This window comes from Hyaena hyaena, unplaced genomic scaffold (genome assembly GCF_003009895.1).
Source record: "Hyaena hyaena isolate Hyena2069 unplaced genomic scaffold, ASM300989v1 scaffold_176, whole genome shotgun sequence".
NCBI classification, from domain to species: Eukaryota; Metazoa; Chordata; class Mammalia; order Carnivora; family Hyaenidae; genus Hyaena; species Hyaena hyaena.
In genome coordinates, this window is record NW_024080809.1 from 455,177 (window position 1) to 475,443 (window position 20,267).

The window sequence follows — 20,267 nt, forward strand, 5'->3', positions numbered from 1 at the left end:
CCTCCCTCCCTGCCTCCCTCCCTTCCTCCCTCCCTCCCTTGTGCTATGTCTCCTTCTCTCTCTTTTTTTGTGGCAGAAGGGCATCAGAACACTCCAGACAAGAGAAGAATCATGATCAAAGAGAGACAGGAAAAGCACCCTCCGTTCCGGGAACTTGGAGCGTTCTCTGTCAGAAGTTGCAGAGAGGGGAGGGGCGGGGCCCAGGATGAAGAAGGAGGTAATGGTGGGTCATTTTATGAGATTTTTGAATGTTACATTTTAAAATATTGGCATCAGATGACACAAATGACTTAAAGGATGACATACTATTTAAATATTTTAAAAACATTTTAATAAAATTAACATTTGAATCAGTGTGGATTTCTCGACCTTGATGTAGAGGAAAACTTGTCTGTATGAAATATAAATTGAAGACGGGGGTAATGAAGTGTCCCTTTGGCAAGCTGCTCTCATGGGCTCAGAAAAAAACAAAAGGAATAGTATTGTGCTTTCAGTTTTTCTGTAAGCTTGATACTGGCACAAAATAATAATTTAAAAAAGCACATCAAGGCTCAAAGAGTTTTACAACATGATCGAGGCCACATGGATAGAGTTGTATAACATGACTGAGGCCACATGGATAGTTATATAACATGACCGAGGCCACGTGGATGAAGAGTTATACAACATGACCGAGGCCACGTGGATAAAGGGTTATACAACATGACCGAGGCCACGTGGATAAAGAGTTATACAACATGACCGAGCCCACGTGGATAGAGTTATACAACATGACCGAGGCCACGTGGATAGAGTTATACAATATGACCGAGGCCACGTGGATAGAGTTATATAACGTGACCGAGGCCACGTGGATAGAGTTATATAACGTGACCGAGGCCACGTGGATAGAGTTATACAACGTGACCGAGGCCACGTGGATAAAGAGTTATACAACATGACCTAGGCCACGTGGATAGAGTTGTACAACATGACCGAGGCCACATGGATAAAGAGTTATACAACATGACCTAGGCCACGTGGAGAGAGTTATACAACATGACCGAGGCCACGTGGATAGAGTTATATAACATGACCGAGGCCACATGGATAGAGTTATACAACATGACTGAGGCCACATGGATAGAGTTATATAACATGACCAAGGCTACATGGATAGAGATATAACATGACCAAGGCCACATGGATAATATGTGGCTGTTCCAAATTGCAATGCAGGCTGGAGCGCCTGGGTGGCTCAGTCGGTTAAGCGTCTGACTTCAGCTCAGGTCATGATCTCATGTTTCATGGGTTTGAGCCTGCATCGGTCTCGGTGCTGACAGCGAGCTCAGAGCCTGGAGACTGTTTCAGATTCTGTATCTCCCTCTCTCTCTGACCCTCCTCTGCTCACACTCTCTCTCTCTCTCTCTCTCTCTCTCTCTCTGAGAAATAAATAAAACATTTAAAAAAATTCAAATTGCAACGCGGGTGTATCTGACTTGTAAATCCCCACCCTCCCTGACATGGCCCTGGATGGTCCAGCTGCCTCTCCCAGGCCCTTCTATTTCTACCTCATTCCTTCCCCTGCAGAACTGTCCTCCCTCACCCAAACCACGCTGAGGTCCTCTTGATGGAACTGTTCCCCCTCCCCAGCCCTGTGCTGGCTCTGAGTCCCCCATCCCGCCCAGCAGGCACCCACACGGGGCAGCACAGCAGGCAGCCGCAGGGCTCCCAGTGGGCTCTGGCTGTTCTCTCACTCTTCCTGAAGACCTCAAGATCTCTCAAACCACTTACAGGTAAGCATGGTGATATTTTCTTGCCTTGGCTCCCCGCTGTAGGCATCCCTATAGATAGAGATTCTCTCCGGATCGGGTGTCTTGAATCGGGGATCTCATCCGTTAGGGCCTCATATGCTATCCTATCACTTAAAGTCGTCTCCACTGCAGGTCACCAGACATCACCCATGGCCAAACCAGAAACTGCTGCTCTCCCGTGACCATCCAGGCATGGCGCTGCCTCCTCACAGCTGAGCCTTCCAAGACAGAGGAAAGGGGAACATGTAAAGGTTTGCCTGTGACTCTGAGCCAGGTGCCCACCGACCTAGCCATGGGCTCCGGAAGCAGGAGCTGCGAGGCCAGGGGGGAGTAGGGGATGTGTACGGGCAGCTCAGTGGCGAGACATGTCCCATGGCGCACACTCTGTCCTAGCTCCTCCTGACCACCCACCCTCTTCTTAAGCCGTGGCCTCTGTATTGCCTGGAACAAAATGGCCCCCTCCTAAGAGCTATAGAGGCTCTGGAGCTGGAATGGCCTCAGGAAGGAGTCACACGGAGACATTCCTGTAGGTCTGTGCTCCCCTGGTACATTGTCTCCTGCTGGTGGGCATCTGGGGGGTGGGGGTGGTGGTTCTGAGAATGCATCACCGGCCAGGACTGGGCCGAGGCCCAGGAGGGAGAAGGCTCCCTTTGCTGTGTGCCCCCACTGGTGCCTGTGTAAGTGCTCTCCCCCTTCACTGCTGGGGGAGTGAGTGTCCCACCCCAGGAGACATTTCCCTGCGTACTGGCCTGGAGTTCCTCTTTAGCGGGTTTTCTAAGTGCCCCTCCAGCCTGAGTGCTGGGAGAGGGAACGCTGCTGTGTAAACAAGATGGCCGCTTCCTGACTGGCCTTTCCCCAAATAGAGGCCCTCGTGACAGGATCCTCTCTGGGGTGGAGACGAAGCCTGGTAGCCTGCATCCGTATAAATGGCGCTGCCCACCTCTCCACTCTGACCTGAAGGCAGAGATCCCCGTGGGCTCTGTTGGGTGGGTAAGTAGAGCCCCCTCCCTTCTTACCCAGTACACGGGTTGCAGGCAGTGAGAGCCAGCCCAGCAATCCCAAGCGTGACTAAGGGTCAGACTGCGAAGGGGCCTCCCCATGCACCACGGGGAGTTGCTCCCAGAATCCTAACTATGGATGCAAGAAGATGGGCTTGCAAATATCCTTATACTCTGCCAGGCTCCTCGGCCAGATCCACTCTTCTTGGAAGCTCAGCAGGGCCTGCCAGTGAGGGAGAGCACAGCCTGCCAAGGAGAAGGGGACGCCCCAGCAGGGGGAGGGGCAAACTATCATTGGCCCTGGTCGTCTATTGTTTATCCTCAGGAACATGGCCCCTTAGGCCCTGCAAGAGGGTAGCGGAGAGTAGAGGGACAGAGGGAGTGAGCGACACCATAAACTCCTCCCGGCAGCCTGAGAGGGACAGGTCAGGATTGTCTCCAGGGCACAGAAGTTTTAGCTGAAGTCAAGACAGGTGCATGAGTTCCTACAGTCACACAGCAAGATTTGACCGGAGACCCCATTAGAAGCCAGGCCCTCTGACAGTCCAGGTGCTCCTCACTGGCCCAGGTGCCACGCCACCTCCAGCCCAAGGGGTGAGGCCCGAGCCTGCAGATGATGCCCGGAGTTTCCAAGGATAGTTTGGGGCTTTCCCAAAGTCCAATCTGTACCTGCCCTAGCCCTCGGGCTCGGCCGTGTACCTGAATCTTGACAAAGCCCAGCAAGGGGGAAACCTTTGCAAATGCTTCAGATGGGCCGGCGGCCCTGTCTTTCTGCAGGAGGAGCCACGACAACGGAAGCCATGTTGCTGCGCTCTCTGGTCCTCGCCCTGGCCTTGCTGGGGGTTTCGGGCACTGAGAACAGTGTGAAGGAAGTCTGTGTCGGGAGCCCTGGCATCCCTGGCACTCCTGGATCCCACGGCCTGCCGGGCAGAGATGGGAGAGACGGCATCAAAGGAGACCCGGGGCCTCCAGGTACTGAGTGGGAGTCGCGAGACTCAGCGCAGCAGCAGTGACCTGTTTTCAGGAGCCCCGCCTGTCAGGGGTGCTGGGCTGGGTCCAACAGTCAGCTGGATGCTGGGGCCTGGTGGGATTTCCCTGGGGGCCTTAGACCACAGCAGCCTTGGGAGAGGCCACCCTCAAAGGGCCCATGGGGTGATGGCTGAGTCAGCTCGGCTCGTAAGGGAGGGCGCTTCCCAACAGCCCCAGCGGCAGATAACACAGATCTGTGTCCCCTTCTCTTTACAGGCCCCATGGGCCCTCCTGGAGGAATGCCAGGCTACCCGGGGCCTAATGGGCTGACTGGAGCCCCTGGGGTCGCTGGAGAGCGTGGAGTACAGGGGGAGCCTGGTGAGAGAGGCCCTCCAGGTGAGCAGGCCGCATCAACACGAGCACTGTGCCCACGCGACCGGTTACATGAGGGATGATGGGGATCAGGCAGAACTGTGGAGGTCCTCGAAATGCATACTCCTCAACCTAAGTAAGAGAAGATGAGGCGGAGGAGGGGAGCCACAGGGGCCTAAGTAGCAGGCCACAGTGTGGGTCGGCGGGTGCTGAAAGCGCTCCACACATCGCGGCTGCTGATGAGCACAGGCAGGGCGTCAGGTGAGGGGTGGGGACAGCATGCGAGGCAGTGAAGACACCTCCTAGGCACTGGGGCGCATTCTGAAAGGTGCAGGGAGCGAGGTGGGGTCCAGGTAGATGAAGTGAATGGGAGCCCCGCACGCAGAGGGGAACTCCAAAGCTCGGAGTGGGGACCAAAGCCAATCAGGAGGGTGCGGAACGAACCAGGTTTGCTTTTGGTGGAGGGTGAGGGAAGGGGCTTTGCCCCCAAACCAGAAAAATCTGTAAGAGTGGGCAGACAGAGCCATTAAGGGACAGGGCAGGAAAGAAGGGCAGGGAAGGGCTCGGCGGGTGCAGGGCTGCGTTGAAGGACAGGGGCACAGGGGGTGTGGAGACAGTCCAGGGCTGAGCATTTGGATGGACAAGTAAAGGACGGAATACCAGGCTTGCAGCTGGCATCATGTCTGCTTGGTGGCAAGGGGGGAGGGGCCTTTGTTGGCTCCCCCTCATCTTGGGTGGGAATTTCTTGACAGGACTTCCAGCTTCTCTCGATGAGGGGCTCCAAACCACACTCCGTGACTTGAGACATCGGATCCTGCAGGCCATGGGAGGTAAGGGGGGCCCCCCAGGGCCTGGGGCACAAAGAGTCTCCTGTAAGTTCCTCTGATTCCCTGCATCAGAGTCCAGAACCTAGAGACTTTTTAAAAGTATATTTTTTTTAAGAGAGAGAGAATGTATGGGCAAGTGGGGAAGGAGCAGAGAGGGAGGGAGGGAGGGAGAGAGAGAATCCCAAGCAGGCTCCGTGTTGTCAGCATAGAGCCTGACTCGGGGCTCAATCCCACGAGCTGTGAGATCATGATCTGAGCCAACATCAAGAGTCAGAGGCTTAACCAAATGAACCACTCAGGTGGCCCCGGACCCTAGAGACTTGGTAAACAGGGATGGATGTGCAGGTCTTGGGGTAAATGAATGAAACTTCCCTTTCCTGATGTCTCTGAATGACTCACAGGAGACAGAAGTAGACACAGATGAACTCCCTGTGTCATAAGAGTGCAAGGTCTCTGCCTATGTTCTTTCTGTTGAGCCCCAGGAAAAGGCAGTTTCTGGCACATAAAAATAGTCAATAAGTAGTTGTTAAATAGGTGAACCAATGAATAGGATGATGGGAGCAAGGAGGGGAATTTGGGAAGGCGAGGGTTGGCAGAAGGAGGAGAGGCAGAGAGCCCAAGCGAGGGAAGGGACTTAGATCCAGAGCGGTCAGTGGACTGACTCGGTTCCTCTGCTCCAGTCCTAAGTTTTCAGGAGTCCATGCTGGTAGTGGGAGAGAAGGTCTTCTCCACCAATGGGCAGTCTGTTAATTTTGATGCCATTAGAGAGTCATGTGCCAGAGCAGGGGGCCGCATTGCTGTTCCGATGAGCCCAGAAGAGAACGAAGCCATCGCCAGCATCGTGAGGAAGCACAACACTTATGCCTACCTGGGTCTGGAGGAGGACCCCAGCTCTGGAGACTTCTACCACCTTGATGGGGCTCCTGTGAATTACACCAACTGGTACCCAGGGGAGCCCAGGGGTCGGGGCAAAGAGAAGTGCGTGGAGATGTACACAGATGGGCAGTGGAATAACAAAAACTGCCTGCAGTACCGCCTGGCCATCTGTGAGTTTTGAGCAGGCACCCAGGCCACAGGATAGATAGGGCCCTGCCTTGCCTTTCAGCCTCTATCGTGAGGATGCACCTGATCTCTGAGATGCTATAGCTCCTTTTCAACAAAATTGTATTTGTGGCTATTAGGGCAGGACACATTCTTAGCCACTCCACTCCCTGGACAGGCCCTGAATTCCCACCCACATCATGAATCAGTCTGACACTCCACACCCCCCAGCCCTTCCCAGCACTCTGGGCGCCCCTCCTAACTTTGCCCTTTGGCAAGAGACAGAGACTTCCTTCTTCCTCTTCTTGTCCAGTCCCTTCATTTCTAGATGGCAACAGTGAGGTCCAGGGATGGAAGTTCCCTCTAAAATCACACAGAATGTGCCTGCTTCCTGGATTCCTCTACTCTTACTCTGCAGACTACCACCAGCCCAGCCTCAGCAAGATTTAGCAGTTCTGGTCAAGCATAATGATAGAGACAGGTGGACTTCTGGGGAATTCCAAATGTGTGAGCTAAGGATCCATTTGGGATTATCTGGTCTGTATCTCCATGAAGTCAGAGGGCAAGGTGGTGTCCCAGCAGGTGGAGGCCAACCTCACCCTAATGATCGACATGGATTATCCACTTTCTTGAGTCTTGGGTTGACTGCTCAACTCCCTGTCCTAAAAGCAGCCAGTGTACTCCACTAGGGAAGATCTTACCCCTGACCCCAGACATAATCCAAGGTACTTCCTGATCATGGACATATCCCTACACCATTTTGGGTCTCAGTAAGGTGTTCACACCACCCACACCACTGGCTATTTATGGAGCACGTAAATAGTGCATGTGCCGAGTCTATGTACCTAGAACCTTGCCAACCACTTCTAATACACCTTATGGAATTTGATTTCATCTTTACACAGTGCTATGGGCTCAGCCTTATTTTCCCCATTTTTATACATTAGCTTGGAGAAGCCAAATGTTTTGAGTTTTATTACTTGGAGCAGGTGGCAGAGGCTGGATTCACACCTATCTACCTGGACCTGAAGCTCATGCTCTTAACTGCCTCACCTCTTGCTGGACAGAGGTGATTTCAGTGTAATAAATCATGACTGCGTTAACATGGATTTCCATTGCTTTGGTTTCGAGAAATAACACATTTCTGGGTACTTGGGTGGCTCAATCATTAAGCATCTTACTTTAGCTAAGGTCATAATCTCATGGTTGGTGACGTAGAGTCCCACATTGGTTGAGCTCATGCCCTGCATCGGGTGAACATGAGCCCCATTTCAGGTGAGCCCCACTTCTCTCTCTCTCCCTTCACTCCCCTCCCAGGGCCTCACTCACTTGCACCCTCTCTCTCTCTGAAAGAAAAAAGAAAGAAAGAAAGAAAGAAAGAAAGAAAGAAAGAAAGAAAGAAAGAAAGAAAGAAAGAAAGAAAGAAAGAAAGAAAGAAACACATTTCTGTATTTTTGTAAATCAAATTAACTCTGGCTCCAAGCCCCCACTTGCCTGAAAAATGGAAAATTGGATGTCAGGTAATGGCTTCATTGTTGGATGAGAGAGGTGACCTGCTTTCAACAGGTACAACTATATATCATACAAACATATGGTACAAGCATATGGTGAGCTACAAAATACATCTGGATGAAAATATGGGCATTATTGTTGATGGCTGGCACTAAGATAGCACCTAATCTAAGTCCACATGGTCCATTTGTGGGTGATAATATCATGCCTTCCATTTTCCACTTAGCCACCTGGATGTTTTCCACCGCCCAAAGGTGATGGCATTCAGGGCTCTGTCCCAGCCTCTGTGAGACACCTCAGTCTCAGGTCTACGTGAAAGGGGACCATGTCCCATGCCCCAGGGATGTGTGGGAATCAGACTGTGTCTCTACTTCTTTGAGGGGGCAGGAGACACATATGTGCTCCATCTCCAGAAAGGTCCCCCCTTCTCCCACCTTTACCTCCTCAAATGCTCTCCCTCACTGCATGTACTTCTTTTCTTGGGCAAAAGAAAGCTATGGGTCAAACCCCACCATCCCAGGTGGAAATGAGTAGAAATATTTCTCATCTTTCTCAAATGTTAAATTTTAGTCTGGCCACTCTGCCATATGGGCTTAAGACCCAGCATACGAAATACTGACTCTTCCCCAAAATTCACAAAAGCAAAAAAGGGAAGCAATATTATTGCCATTTTATAGATAAGCAATCTAAGCCTCTGGCAACTGATGTCTTCTCATTTTTTGTTAGTGTCATTTTTATTTACTCTATGGTTTTATTTGATATGGTTACTATATTATTTTTACCACTTTAAAATAATTATCCCTGGGGGTGCCTGGGTGGCTCAGTCGGTTGAACGACGGACTTCAGCTCAGGTCATGATCTCACGGTTCGTGGGTTCAAGCCCCGCGTCGGGCTCTGTGCTGACAGCTCAGAGCCTGGAGCCTGTTTCAGTTTCTGTGTCTCCCTCTCTCTGACCCTCCCCTGCTCATGCTGTCTCTCTCTCTCTCTCTCTCTCTCAGAAATAATAAAACATTAAGAAAAAATAAAAAATAAAAAAAATAAAATAAAATAATTATCCCTGGTTTTTAAGGGAACTATTGACTTTTCGTTGATCTTATATACAACCATCTTTTTGGATTCTCATTTTGCCCTCAATATTTCTGATATAATTGATTCATATTTTGTAAATTCTGCCTGTGAATGTTGTTACAGATGACAGACATTCTGCCTGTTTTTTATAATATTTATATTTCTTATATATCATTTTTATCTTTCTGTATGGGCCAAGAGCCACCATACATTGTTGAAGACTCTCAATGATAAATATCTTTTGGGAGGCACTACATGCATAAGGGGAGCCATTGATAATAGTACTTGTTAACTTAATCTGTTAACATTGAAAGGGTGTGAGGTGTGGGTTAAGTCATCTCCCACGCCTGGGTACTGGCAACCAGAGCCCACAGGTGAAAATAAGAGGTTCTACGTGCCTCACCACTTAAGGTCGGAGAGATGTCCCGGGAATGACATCATGGAACCAGTAAGGAGAAGGCTGTTCACCATGGGGGTTTGGTAATTCTCCTCCCTTTGGTCAGGATACAGAGGGGAAAGGAGGCTGACCCACCTTGGATTACATGTGAATTTCCATAGTGGAAACTATCCCTTCCATAGGGGTGGGGAGGGGACTTTCCTAGCATCCTAATCTTAGGGAGTAGGGATGCCCAAATTGCTTCGCCTTCCCTGATTAAGTCACTGAGGTAGGAATGGGGGAAATTTCCCTGCTCTAAAATTTCTGATATACGGCTCCAGCTGGGGCATGGGGAGGTGGAGGGGGGAACAGACGTGAGCAGGAGCATTCCGGGGCAGTGTGGATTGCCACCATCTGGATGGGGTTTCCCAGGGCCTGTATGAATGTCAGTGTCATGGAAGCAAGCCAGGTTTAAACTCTACTTGGAACACAGGGACTTGAAGAAGAAGAGCCTCTGAAGTGAAGTGTCCACTGACCTGATGTTAAGGGCAGAGAACACAGAGCTGGAGGCTCTCAGAGTCCTTTCTTGAAGAACCAGCTTCTGAGAGGAACTGTCATTGGTAATTAGGCATAGAAAGGGACCTAATAAGCAGTCAGGAGCGGGCTAAGAAGCAGCAGTGACCCAATTAAAATGTGGTTCGGCCCGTGAGCGGGTATTGCCCACCTTTGGCACCATCATTCTCTCCACCCCCTACATGTGCAGAGAAACAAGAGAGAAAGGCCATTGCCCACCCTTCACTTCAAGAAACCCCAGCCTCAAGTCTGGCCAATACCCTCTGGCCAGTGTGGTGCTGAATCAAAGGTGAAATGGAGATCCCAGTGACAAAACTAGAGGGCAATAAACATTTGGACTGTGTTTTAAATCAGTCCTATAGGGGCGCCTGGGTGGCTCAGTTGGTTGAGTGTCTGACTCTTGATTTCAGCTCAGGCTGTGATCCTAGAGTCATGGGATCAAGTACCATATCAGGCTCTGCACTGAGCGTGGAGCCTGTTTGGGATTCGCTCTCTCTCTCTCTCTCTCTCTCTCTCCAAACATAAAATAAAATAAAATAAAATAAAATAAAATAAAATAAAATAAAATAAAATGAAATAAAATATAAAATAAATCAGCCTTAGAAAGTTTTCATTGCTGGCATCTGGGAAAAAATGTATGAAAAATTGTAAGACTATGTATTAGTTTTTTAAGTTAGTTTTATTATTATTATTTATTATTTATTATTAGTTTTTCTTAGTGTTAAGAACAGGGTGAACTTCAATCTTCACGATTGTACGTATCTACATTAAGACTCTCAATCAAGCTTGTTATATATTAAATTGGTGAGTTACACAAGTTTGTTTTTGGTATTGAACCATCCTTCCATTCCTGGGATACACCTTACTTGATCAAATTAATGGCTGATACTCTCATCACCCTTACTTGGTGCTGGGTACTACACTTGCATTAGCTCATGTCATCCTCATCAACCCTATTGCGGAGACGCTATTGTTATCCCCAATTTACAAATAAGAATATTGGGGCACATAGAGGTTAAAGTGCTTTGCCAAAGGTCAAGCGGCCAGTTCAAGGAGGACCTGGGCCATGAATCCAGGAGGTCAGATTCCAGAGACTGTGCTATTAACCACTGTTGCAGGACTGGGCTTTAATAGCTACTTGTGGCTTTCAGGTGGGTTTGTGTGTGTTCCACATCATCTAATTATTCCAACATTAGTGGTAGCAGGGACACAGTTTTCCCATAATTGGGAAAACCAAGAAGAGGCTGGATAAAACCTGCACATGCTTGTAAAGTTGCTGCTCCTTTGTGTCTCCTGCTCACACACACTACCGAGCTGCATATTACGGGTGTTGGGATGTAGGGGACTCTACTTACCCTAGTGGGAGGCTCTCAAAGTACCACAGTGAAGGGCATGGATATAGAATTCTATGACACAAAGAAGTAAAATATCAGGAACAATAATCCACGCTATCATGGTCAGATTTGCCAAGCTTATTTATTGTGTTTTTGCAAAGAATCAGTTTTTAAAAACTATATTATTAGCTTTAGAGCAATTTCCTTATTCTAATTCATTAACTTCATTATTTAAACTTCCTTCCTTCCTTCCTTCCTTCCTTCCTTCCTTCCTTCCTTCTTTCTTTCTTTCTTTCTTTCTTTCTCTCTCTCTCTCTCTCTCTCCTTCTCTTTCCTTCTCTCTCTCTTTCTTTCATATACCATCTTTTTAAAAATATCAATTCATTGGGGCACCTGGGTAGCTCTGACGGTTGAATGTCCGACTCTTGATTTCAGCTTAGGTCATGGTCTCATGGTTTGTGGGTTAGAGCCCCACATTGGGCCCTGCACTGACAGCAGAGACTGCTTGGGACTCTCCCTCTCTCTCTCCCTCTCTCTCTCCCTCTGCCTTTCCCTTGCTCACTCTTTCTCTCAAAATAAATAAATAAAACTTTAAAAATACTTTAAAAAGTTAAAATATCAATTTATCTGTAACATAGAGTCATCAGTCCTTGGAGGACTAGCTTTGAGGCCTGCTGTATCAGTCAGCTTTCATTCTGCTTATTTCCCACGGTGTTGGGTGATTTTCACAAGGTGAACTCAAACTTACCTGATCTCCAACTGAGGAAATCCTGAGATGCCCAGGATGCACATCCTTATGGTGCACTAGCTTGTGATGAGCTCAGACACTTGAAAAAGTATTTTTCATCTTGGCATAGATAGCAAAATTCAGTAATAATCATAGGGACACCTGGGTGGCTCAGTTGGTTAAGCGTCCAACTCTTGATTTCGACTGAGGCTGTGAGATGGAGCCCTGAGTGGGGCTCTGCACGGAGCCTCCTTGGGATTCTCTCTCTCTGCCCCTCCCCCTCTCATCCTCTCCCCCCCATAAATAAACATTTAAAAAATCATCATCATCATGGCAGAATAATAATAATAGCAGACATCAAAACCCAGGCCTATAAGAGAACAGACTTGAGAATATGCATCTTCCCCACCAGAATTAAGGCTTTCTTATTTCTTTGCTCATCCCTCCCTCTTCCTCTCCCCAACCTCCCAAGCCACCTTTCCTCTAGTCTGTAGCATCTAGAGTTCTGGTTTTATGTAATTCTCTGGGTTTTAAATCCCCACCTTTCTGGGAGGTCTGCCCACGTGCTGCATGGGTTGAATATTCTTTGTCTCCTGAGCCCGGGGCCCTTCAAAGTTGTGCCAATGGCATCAGGAAACACAGCCTTGAGAGGGGTCTTCAGTACAATGGGCCCCAGGAATCTGGGAGGGCTCTGCTGAACAGCGCCTAGTGACCTTGAGTACACAGAGCTGAAGACCCTTGGGAAGCCAGAACACCAATCACAAGGCGGAGTCAAGAGGAAGTGGCCCCGCCCTGACTCCTCAGCAGGGAAAAAGCAAACCTCTTGAGCTGTTTGGTAAGGCTAAGTGTTTCAAAGGGTGAGCGTAAGTTTGCAGGAGGGCGGAAATCCAAGGTCAGCTCAGGGACTTGAAAAGAGCCACTTGATCAGGCTCGGAAGATAAGCTGATGCTACTGGAAACCCAGGAGGGGAGGAACCGGGGCTGGGCTGGTATCTGCTACTGCTCAGGGTCTCTGTTCCTCCCCCAAGTGCTCTGTGGGGACCCTCCCTGTGCACCCAGCCCTGGGATGAGCCCTGGAGACAAGCCGGGGTAGCAAACGTGGCTCCTGCCCTAGAAAAGTAACCAGGAAAGTGGGCACCGATGTGAGTCGTGGTTGGAGAGCAGTCAGGCGGGCTGCTGTGAGGAGGTGACGGGAAGGACTCATTCATCTGTAATTGTTTATGGAGCACTCTCTCTGCTTCCTGGGTGGGGCTACAGCAGCTGAGCACCACATCCCCATTCTGGAGGAGTTGTTCTGAAGGGGTGCAGTGATCAAGGGGTACACAGTTAAATAAATAAGACAGTTTTACAGGGAGAGAAATTACAGGCGGAGAATTAAAACAGGAAGACATGATAAAGTGGCCACTTAAAATTAAACGGTAAAGGAAAGCCTTTTCTCCAGAGATAACACTTAACCTGAAATGTGAATGACAACAGTCATGCAAAGGTAGAGGGAAATGTCCTAGGATGGAACAGTGAGTGCTAGTGCCCGCGTTCAACTTTGAACTTGAGCGATTTACAAATACTTCCTCCCCTGTGGCTCACTCTGTGACATCCGTGCCTCATCCAAAGATGACATTTAAAGGGAGGAATGAGGGGACTCAGGGTTTCATCCCCCCATCCCAGTAAGCCACACACAAATGGAGAGGTGAACTAGTCAGAGCAGCTGACACACAGATGTGTGCCTGTTCACATAGGTGTGTGTATGTGCATGTGCAAACGTGTGTGAGCACATGCTTGGTAGAGCATCTAATCGTGCCTCTTCTAGAAATGAATATCTGGAGGAGCTACCGACTGGACTTCGAGTCTGGGGAGGCAGAGTGGTGGAGCTGTAGGGACGGGGACATGGAAGGGGACAGCAGAGGGAGGGCTTCAGGGTATTAAAGTAGTGAGCTGTCCAGCGCTGGGCCAGGGGCCTCGCCAGCAGCTCTGGAGAGCTGCCCAGTGGACAGCAGCTCTAAGGACAGTTGTTTATTAATCTGGGGTTGAAGGCCGTCCCCAGTCACCAGGTTAATTGGGCCTGATGTCCCTGGACTGGAGGACCTGCTTCCCCACCATAGCCCTTGTGCTTTGAGGAATTAAGTCATTTCTGGAGGACAGAGGTAAAGCCCTGGGCCAGGGGTCTGGCCACTCAACTTGATCGTGTGAGGTCCGGGCAGGGACTTTGGTGGGGTTTCAGGCCCCCTCAGGGCCTCAGTCTCCATCTGACCTGGGGCATTTGAACCCTTCCAGGGTCCACTTGACCTTCTGCAGACTAAAGGGTGGTCTTTTCGGCCAAAGAGAAGAATGGAAATGGGATGTGTATGCCAGCAACATGGCTTTGGCCTCCAGCGTAATTAGGGGGAAGTTGAAAAAAGATAGAAAGAGGAAAGGAAGAGAAGAGCGTGATCAAGAAAGTTCTCTTCCAACTTATTACTTCTCATCGAGTCCTGGAGGGAGGGAAGGGTTAAGGTGACTGACAGGGCCGGAAAGGCAAGGGTGGATGCAGGAGTTAGGGATCAAGGGCCAGGGACACTGGGATTAGAGCCTGGAGAGGCCTGTGGGGGTTGGGCTGCCAACGCTTCCTGGAAAGGGGGCCAGCGGGAGCGGAAGCTGGGTCTGGAGAACCTGGCGGCTGGACGGGGGCACAGAGCTGGGGAGGCATCTGGGCAGCGTGCAGAGGGTCCTGCCAGAAGAAGGAGCGGGAGCCGGCCAGCACGCCAGGTCCAGCAGAAAGTTTAGGAGCCTGGGTTCTGGCTGGCAAAAATGACCTCTCGGTGGAAAATCTCAAGCCAATGGAAGGAGAAAATCTGTCTCATCTGGCTAAGATCACGAACCAAAAGAGGTTCCATTCTGAGGGTCAGAAGCCTGCCTCAGGGCAGGCTGGGTCCTGAGCCCCCAGCAGGTGCCTGTCCCAGAAGAGACACTTGTTACAAGATGGTTGATGAGCCATCGCAGAAACAGCTATAAATGATCCTGAGGACATATGGGGTCCCCAGTGAAAGATAGGCTTTTTACATGAAATGAGAGAATGGATGTCATAAACCAAGTCCTGCCAAGAAATGAGCCTTGGGGGACCTCAGGTCATGAGTTGGTCTAATGTTAGGGCCCATGGGAAGGGAAAGAAGAGGGAAACTGAGGTTCCCTGGCCCTCAAGAAGGGAGTCAAGAAAGAGAGGAGCCAAAGCTCACACAGGCAATGAGCTCTCTGCCTTTGTGCTGGGACCCTGGGTGCGGGGTTATTTGTGATTTCCAGATCCCGTGGGCCCTGGTGCACAGGGGCCGCCTGACCTACCAAATCTTGAACCCACAGGGGCACTGGAGCCCCAGGGAGAAGGGTCCCCATTGTATTACTCTTGTGTGTATGACTCTGTCCCATTACCTTCGTTTTAGCAGCGATCGACCTCTACTACTTTTTACTTGTGGGTCCCCCCTGTCTGAGAGTAACTTGGAGCCGAGGGCCATGACAGTCCCTTAGGGGTCTGCTGCCCCCAGCACAGGGACCAGCATACCAGAGCGGTAGCAACAGGTGACTGGACAAGAGGAGACAGAATTATTTTCCGTGGCTTTCTCCACTCTCAGGTGTAGACCATGTTCCTGCTTTCATCCCTTCCTGCCCTTCTGTGTATGCTGATAGCATCCAGCTCAGAAACAAAAATCTCCGAGGAGGCCCTGAAGACCTGCTCAGCGATTACCTGTGCCATCCCAGGCAGAGATGGGCGAGACGGACCCAAGGGAGAAAAGGGCGAACCAGGTACGGGGTGGGCGGCTCTGGCTGCTTAAATCTTTACCCCCAGCAGGAGACTGTTCCCTGTAAGGGCTCTCGCGGAGACATGAGGCTCACCTCGCATCAAGGTGGGCGGTGCCTCACTCAGAATCCTTCGTCTGGAAGGGCGACCTCTCCCAAACAGAGATGCTTCTCTGGTTCTCCAGGATCGCATGTTTCCACGCCGGAATCCGTGATGCCTGGTTATTTGCAGACAGCAGGTGTCCCTCCCTTTTAGGGCGCTGGCCCAGAGCACAGGCTGTCCCCTGGAACGCAGGAGGATCACTTTCTCCTGGGTCACCACTGGTTCACTGGAGGTTTTCTGGGGTTAATGCAGATTGGATTGAACTTCTGGAAAAAGAGAATGAGCCACAGCCCCCGGATCACTTTTCTTTCCTCTTACAACAGGGCAGGGGCTCAGAGGCCTGCAGGGCCCTCCGGGGAAAATGGGGCCCCCAGGAAACACCGGGGCTCCTGGGACCCCAGGACTAAAGGGCTCCAAAGGAGACCGCGGATACAGCTCAGGTAAGGAGTTCACCCAGCACAGCATGGGCCTGGGGGACCCGGGCCCTGGGCAGTCACGGGCCAGGCGGGAGGTGACCCTTTTTGGGCTGCCCCATTGGAAGATGCCTGACGGCTGCCTGTCCAGGACACACGTTCCTCTGAGTGTGCTGCCTGAGTGCAGACTCCCAAATCCTGCAGGGCCACCTTCACCCCCACCCCTACCCCCAGGCCTCTTGGGAGATGGGCCCTGGCTCTTCCTCAGCTGACAGTCTGCAAGTGCCTCCAGGCTGAGAGGCAGGAGCGATGTCCTCTCGAGTGAGGGGTTAATGTCTATTGTCAAAGGCATGGCATGGAAATGTCGGTTTCCTAGGACCCCTGAATCAGGGGGACTGTCATGGCAACCCAGTTCGGGGTAAACTGCAGTCAGTTCAGTGACAACAAAAGTAAGACGATGATCTCTTGTTACTCTCTGCCAGCTGGCCCACCAAAATTATGAAAGTATTAAGAAGTTTGCCTGGTATAAGAAATGAAAGAGAATGAGTAAGAAAAATGTTCAAGAAGGAGAATAATGAGTGGGGCTTTTTCTTATAAATAATTATCACATGGCAACATTTAAGCAATATGTAAACAGGATCCAGAGCCATAATTTACAAGGTTTTTTAAATATTTACTTATTTTTAAGAGACAGAGAGACAGAGTATAAGTGGGAGGGGGCAGAGAGTGAGGGAGACAGAGAATCTGAAGCAGGCTCCAGGCTCTGAGCTGTCAGCACTGAGCCCGACGTGGGGTTCAATCCCACAAACCGTGAGATCATGACCTGAGTCAAAGTCAGATGCTTAACTGACTGAGCCACCCAAGCGCCCCTACAAGTTGTTTTTATTATTATTATTATTATTACTATTAGCTCTGAGTCATAGTTTACAAGAGCTACTAAGTATATCTCAGAAGACAGGGCTTTTTTGCTTCTTTTTGTTTTCTTATCTTTCTAGAATAAGCATACTCTTCAGTAAGCTTTCCCCCCTGCTTTGGCAAAATACTCCGCTCTCCAATTTAGGGTCTTCTTCTCGATAAATACCTGTCTCCCTGTTGCTTCACAGCTGTGGAGATCAAGCTGGCTAACCTGGAGACGGAGATGAGGAAGCTGAAATCAGAACTGGACCACACCAAAAAGTGTAAGCTTGTTTTCTGCCCTCAGGGTGTTCGTGGCTCTCACTTTTTTCTTCCGAGCTCCCTAGGTTGCGGGGAGGGTACACGAGAGCTAACTTTAAAAAAATTTTTTAAATTTTTTTTAATGTTTATTTATTATTGAGAAACAGAGAGAGACAGAGCATGAACAGGGGAGGGGCAGAGAGAAGGGGAGACACAGAATCCGAAGCAGGTTCCAGGCTCCGAGCTGTCAGCACAGAGCCTGATGCGGGGCTCGAACCCACAAACTGTGAGACCATGACCTGAGCTTAAGTCGGACGCTTAACCGACTGAGCCACCCAGGTGTCCCTAAAAATTTTTTTAATGTTTTTATTTATATTTGAGAGAGAGACAGACAGACAGAGCTTGAGTGGGGGAGAGGCAGAGAGAGGAAGACAGCATCAGAAGCTGCCTCCAGGCTCTAAGCCATCAGCACAGAGCCGACGATCATGGGATCCCATGAGCAGTGGGATCATGACCTGAACTGAAGTCAGATGCTTAACCAACTGAGCCACCCAGGCGCCCCAAAAACTAACATTTATGAGCACTTATCATACACCATGACCTGTGCTAGGTTGGCATTTTACCATAATACGGTTTCATTCAAGCCTCCCAGCGGCCCAATTTGCGCATATTATACCCATTTTGTTTACAGGTGAAGACAAATAGGTCCTGGAAGTGTAGGTAATTCACTCGCTGTCACACAGCTAGGAAGTAACAGAGGAAGGGTGGCACGTGAAGGTCCACACCTCCAAAATCTTGGCTCTTTCTTCAGCAAGCCCTGGCCCTAGATAGCTGTCCACCCATGCCTGGTGCCCGAGCCTGGCAGGGTGGCCCAAGGATGCTTCCCTATGTCCCCTGTACTGGAACAGTTTGTATAGATGTTTCTTTCGAGGGTGGGATGTCCCAGGAGAGTGCAAGCTTTCTGCCCGGGGCTTGCCCTGCTGCTGAGGAGTGCTCCTTTACTAGGATCTGACCCCATGGTTGGGCATGGGGCTATTTTTCTGAGTCCTGAGTTCCCTGGGAAGGGCTTTTTGCAAAGCTCCAGGCCCAGTCAACCCATCCCTTCCATTGTGATTTCAGTGCAAGCCTTCTCCTTGGGCAAAGCCTCTGGGAAGAAGTTCTACGTGACCAACGGTGAAAGAATGCCTTTTTCCAAAGTGAAGGCCCTGTGCGCTGAGCTCCAGGGCACTGTGGCCACCCCGAAGAACGCTGAGGAGAATAAAGCCATCCAGGATGTGGCCAGTAGCACCGCCTTCCTGGGCATCACGGATGAAGTGACTGAGGGCCAGTTTATGTATGTGACAGGAGGGAGGCTCACCTACAGCAACTGGAAGAGGAATGAGCCCAACAACCACGACTCAGCGGAGGACTGTGTGACCATCCTGGAGGACGGGCTCTGGAACGACATATCCTGCTCAGCCTCCTTCCTGGCCGTCTGTGAATTCCCGGCCTAAGGAGGCAGACCCCCTCCTCAGCCTTTCACTGAGCTCTCTGCTACTCCCAAAGAGAATTAATTTCCCCACACACGCACCCCATGTTGATTCATTCCTCAGGGGGACGGGAGGGAAATAAAGGGATGTGTTTGTGGGGATGAGGAAGTGAGAAGTGGTTGACAGTGGGGCTCGCGGGTGGCTGGTCCAGTCTGTAGCAAAGGACACTCTGTCCTGCCTAAGAGCCTAGCATCGAGTCAGAGTCAGCCATGGAAAGGGCCAAGTCACACCCTTCCTTCTTCGGTGAGGACACCGCAGCCTCCCAGAGAGGCCAGTGGAGGCCAGTCTGCATCAGAGCAGTAGACCTCAACCTCTAGGAGACCCAGCCTTTCTCCCCGACATGTCGCCACTACTGGATGCCAAGCTCTCCTGTCCTATGTACTTTCCCATGGCTAGCCCAGCCCGGTCTGACGTGGGTGCTGTTTTTATTTTTATTTTTTAATGTTTATTTATTTTTGAGAGGGGTGGGAGGGGGAGAGAGAGAGATGAAGACACAGAACCCGAAGCAGGCTGCAGACTCTGAGGTGTCAGCACAGAGCCCGACACGGGGCTCGAACTCAGGAACCGTGAGATCATGACCTCAGCCAAAGTCGGTAGATCATGGCTGAACTACCCAGGTGCCCCAGGTGCTGTTTTTCATTGTCCGTGAGCTGCACCAGGAAATCTTTCACCGCCAGACTGTAATATCCGGCGGTGTCCCACACGGGTGACCATGGTAAGTCCAGGAGTCCCCTCACCCTGCCCAACTGTCTGTGTCCTCCCTATCGCCACTAGGGTGATCCCCTTCCTTCTGTGACATCCTCTTCCTAGCATGGGTCCACACTATCCATTATTAAGGAGACAAGAGAAAAACTCCCCAAAGGAGAGTTTCACCCCCTGTCAAACCACACAATGTCGTCTAAACCATGGATGCCACCGTGTCAGATGATACAGAGTCACCCGGTCAACAAATCAAACTCCCTCCGAGCAGGATTCTCTTCCCCTCTTGGCCATCAACGCTGCTGATGATCAGGACTGGTTCCCAGTAACCTCAGAGTAGGTGGGGCTGAGGTTATATGGAGCCCAGGCAGTAAACTGGGGAAGGAAAGCGAATTCCAGCTTCAACTGTATGCCATTCCCCAAACGAGAGTATAAAATATTTCATGAATGGACCAAGGGCCACTTTAACGTAATGAAATATTTGTGTAAAGATGAGTTTTCTTTGTGTCTGAATCACCAAGAGAGAACACCTCATATTGGGTAAGTGTTGGGTGAGTGTTTGTTGAATGGGGTACAGCGAAGAATCAGCACATACATGAGTGGATTGGACACTAAGAAGTGAATATAGGGTAGCGCTCTCTCCGGGGTAAGCAGGACTGTTGTGGCGGGGGGAGCCGCTGGGAGGGGACGTGCTGACAGGGGGAGGGTGACAGGTCCTGCGTCCTTGCCTCCAAGGACTCTCCCTTCACTGCATTTTCAGCGAGTTTCTTCAGACACTGGAGAAGAACAACGAGAAGAATGTTCTTGTGATGGAGAGCAGACCAGGTCTGTGTTCAGTGCACATCCACACCACTTACGGGAAGGACAGAATGTGCTTACAGTGTAGAGGCACATATGGAATCACAGTCTGGCCAATAGAAAAAGGAAAGACCAGAGACTTTTGTGAAGGAAAGAAGATATGCACACACCAACCCCAAACGAGAGAATTCCTGTTAACAAACATGAAAGTCACAC

The 20,267-nt window shown here is 50.3% G+C and overlaps 2 protein-coding genes across 3 annotated transcripts; both read left to right on the plus strand.

Annotated features, from left to right (window-relative positions):
• The first annotated feature begins 3,540 nt into the window (after positions 1 to 3,540).
• LOC120237326 (pulmonary surfactant-associated protein A-like) lies at positions 3,541 to 6,016 on the plus strand. Its single transcript, XM_039240560.1, has 4 exons — positions 3,541 to 3,763; positions 4,037 to 4,156; positions 4,885 to 4,962; positions 5,640 to 6,016. The coding sequence occupies exons 1-4, from the start codon at positions 3,541 to 3,543 to the stop codon at positions 6,014 to 6,016; spliced, it is 798 nt and encodes a 265-aa protein (XP_039096491.1).
• A 7,646-nt stretch (positions 6,017 to 13,662) lies between these two features.
• On the plus strand, positions 13,663 to 18,594 carry MBL2 (mannose binding lectin 2). Of its 2 annotated transcripts, XM_039240544.1 has the most exons (5): positions 13,663 to 13,730; positions 15,189 to 15,360; positions 15,781 to 15,897; positions 16,974 to 17,048; positions 18,145 to 18,594. In XM_039240544.1, the coding sequence occupies exons 2-5, from the start codon at positions 15,198 to 15,200 to the stop codon at positions 18,516 to 18,518; spliced, it is 729 nt and encodes a 242-aa protein (XP_039096475.1). In that variant the 5' UTR covers positions 13,663 to 13,730; positions 15,189 to 15,197; the 3' UTR covers positions 18,519 to 18,594. The 2 variants fall into 2 exon arrangements, with proteins under 2 accessions (XP_039096475.1, XP_039096476.1); XM_039240545.1 differs by lacking the exon at positions 13,663 to 13,730 and having other exon boundaries at positions 15,125 to 15,360.
• The last annotated feature ends 1,673 nt before the right edge of the window (positions 18,595 to 20,267 follow it).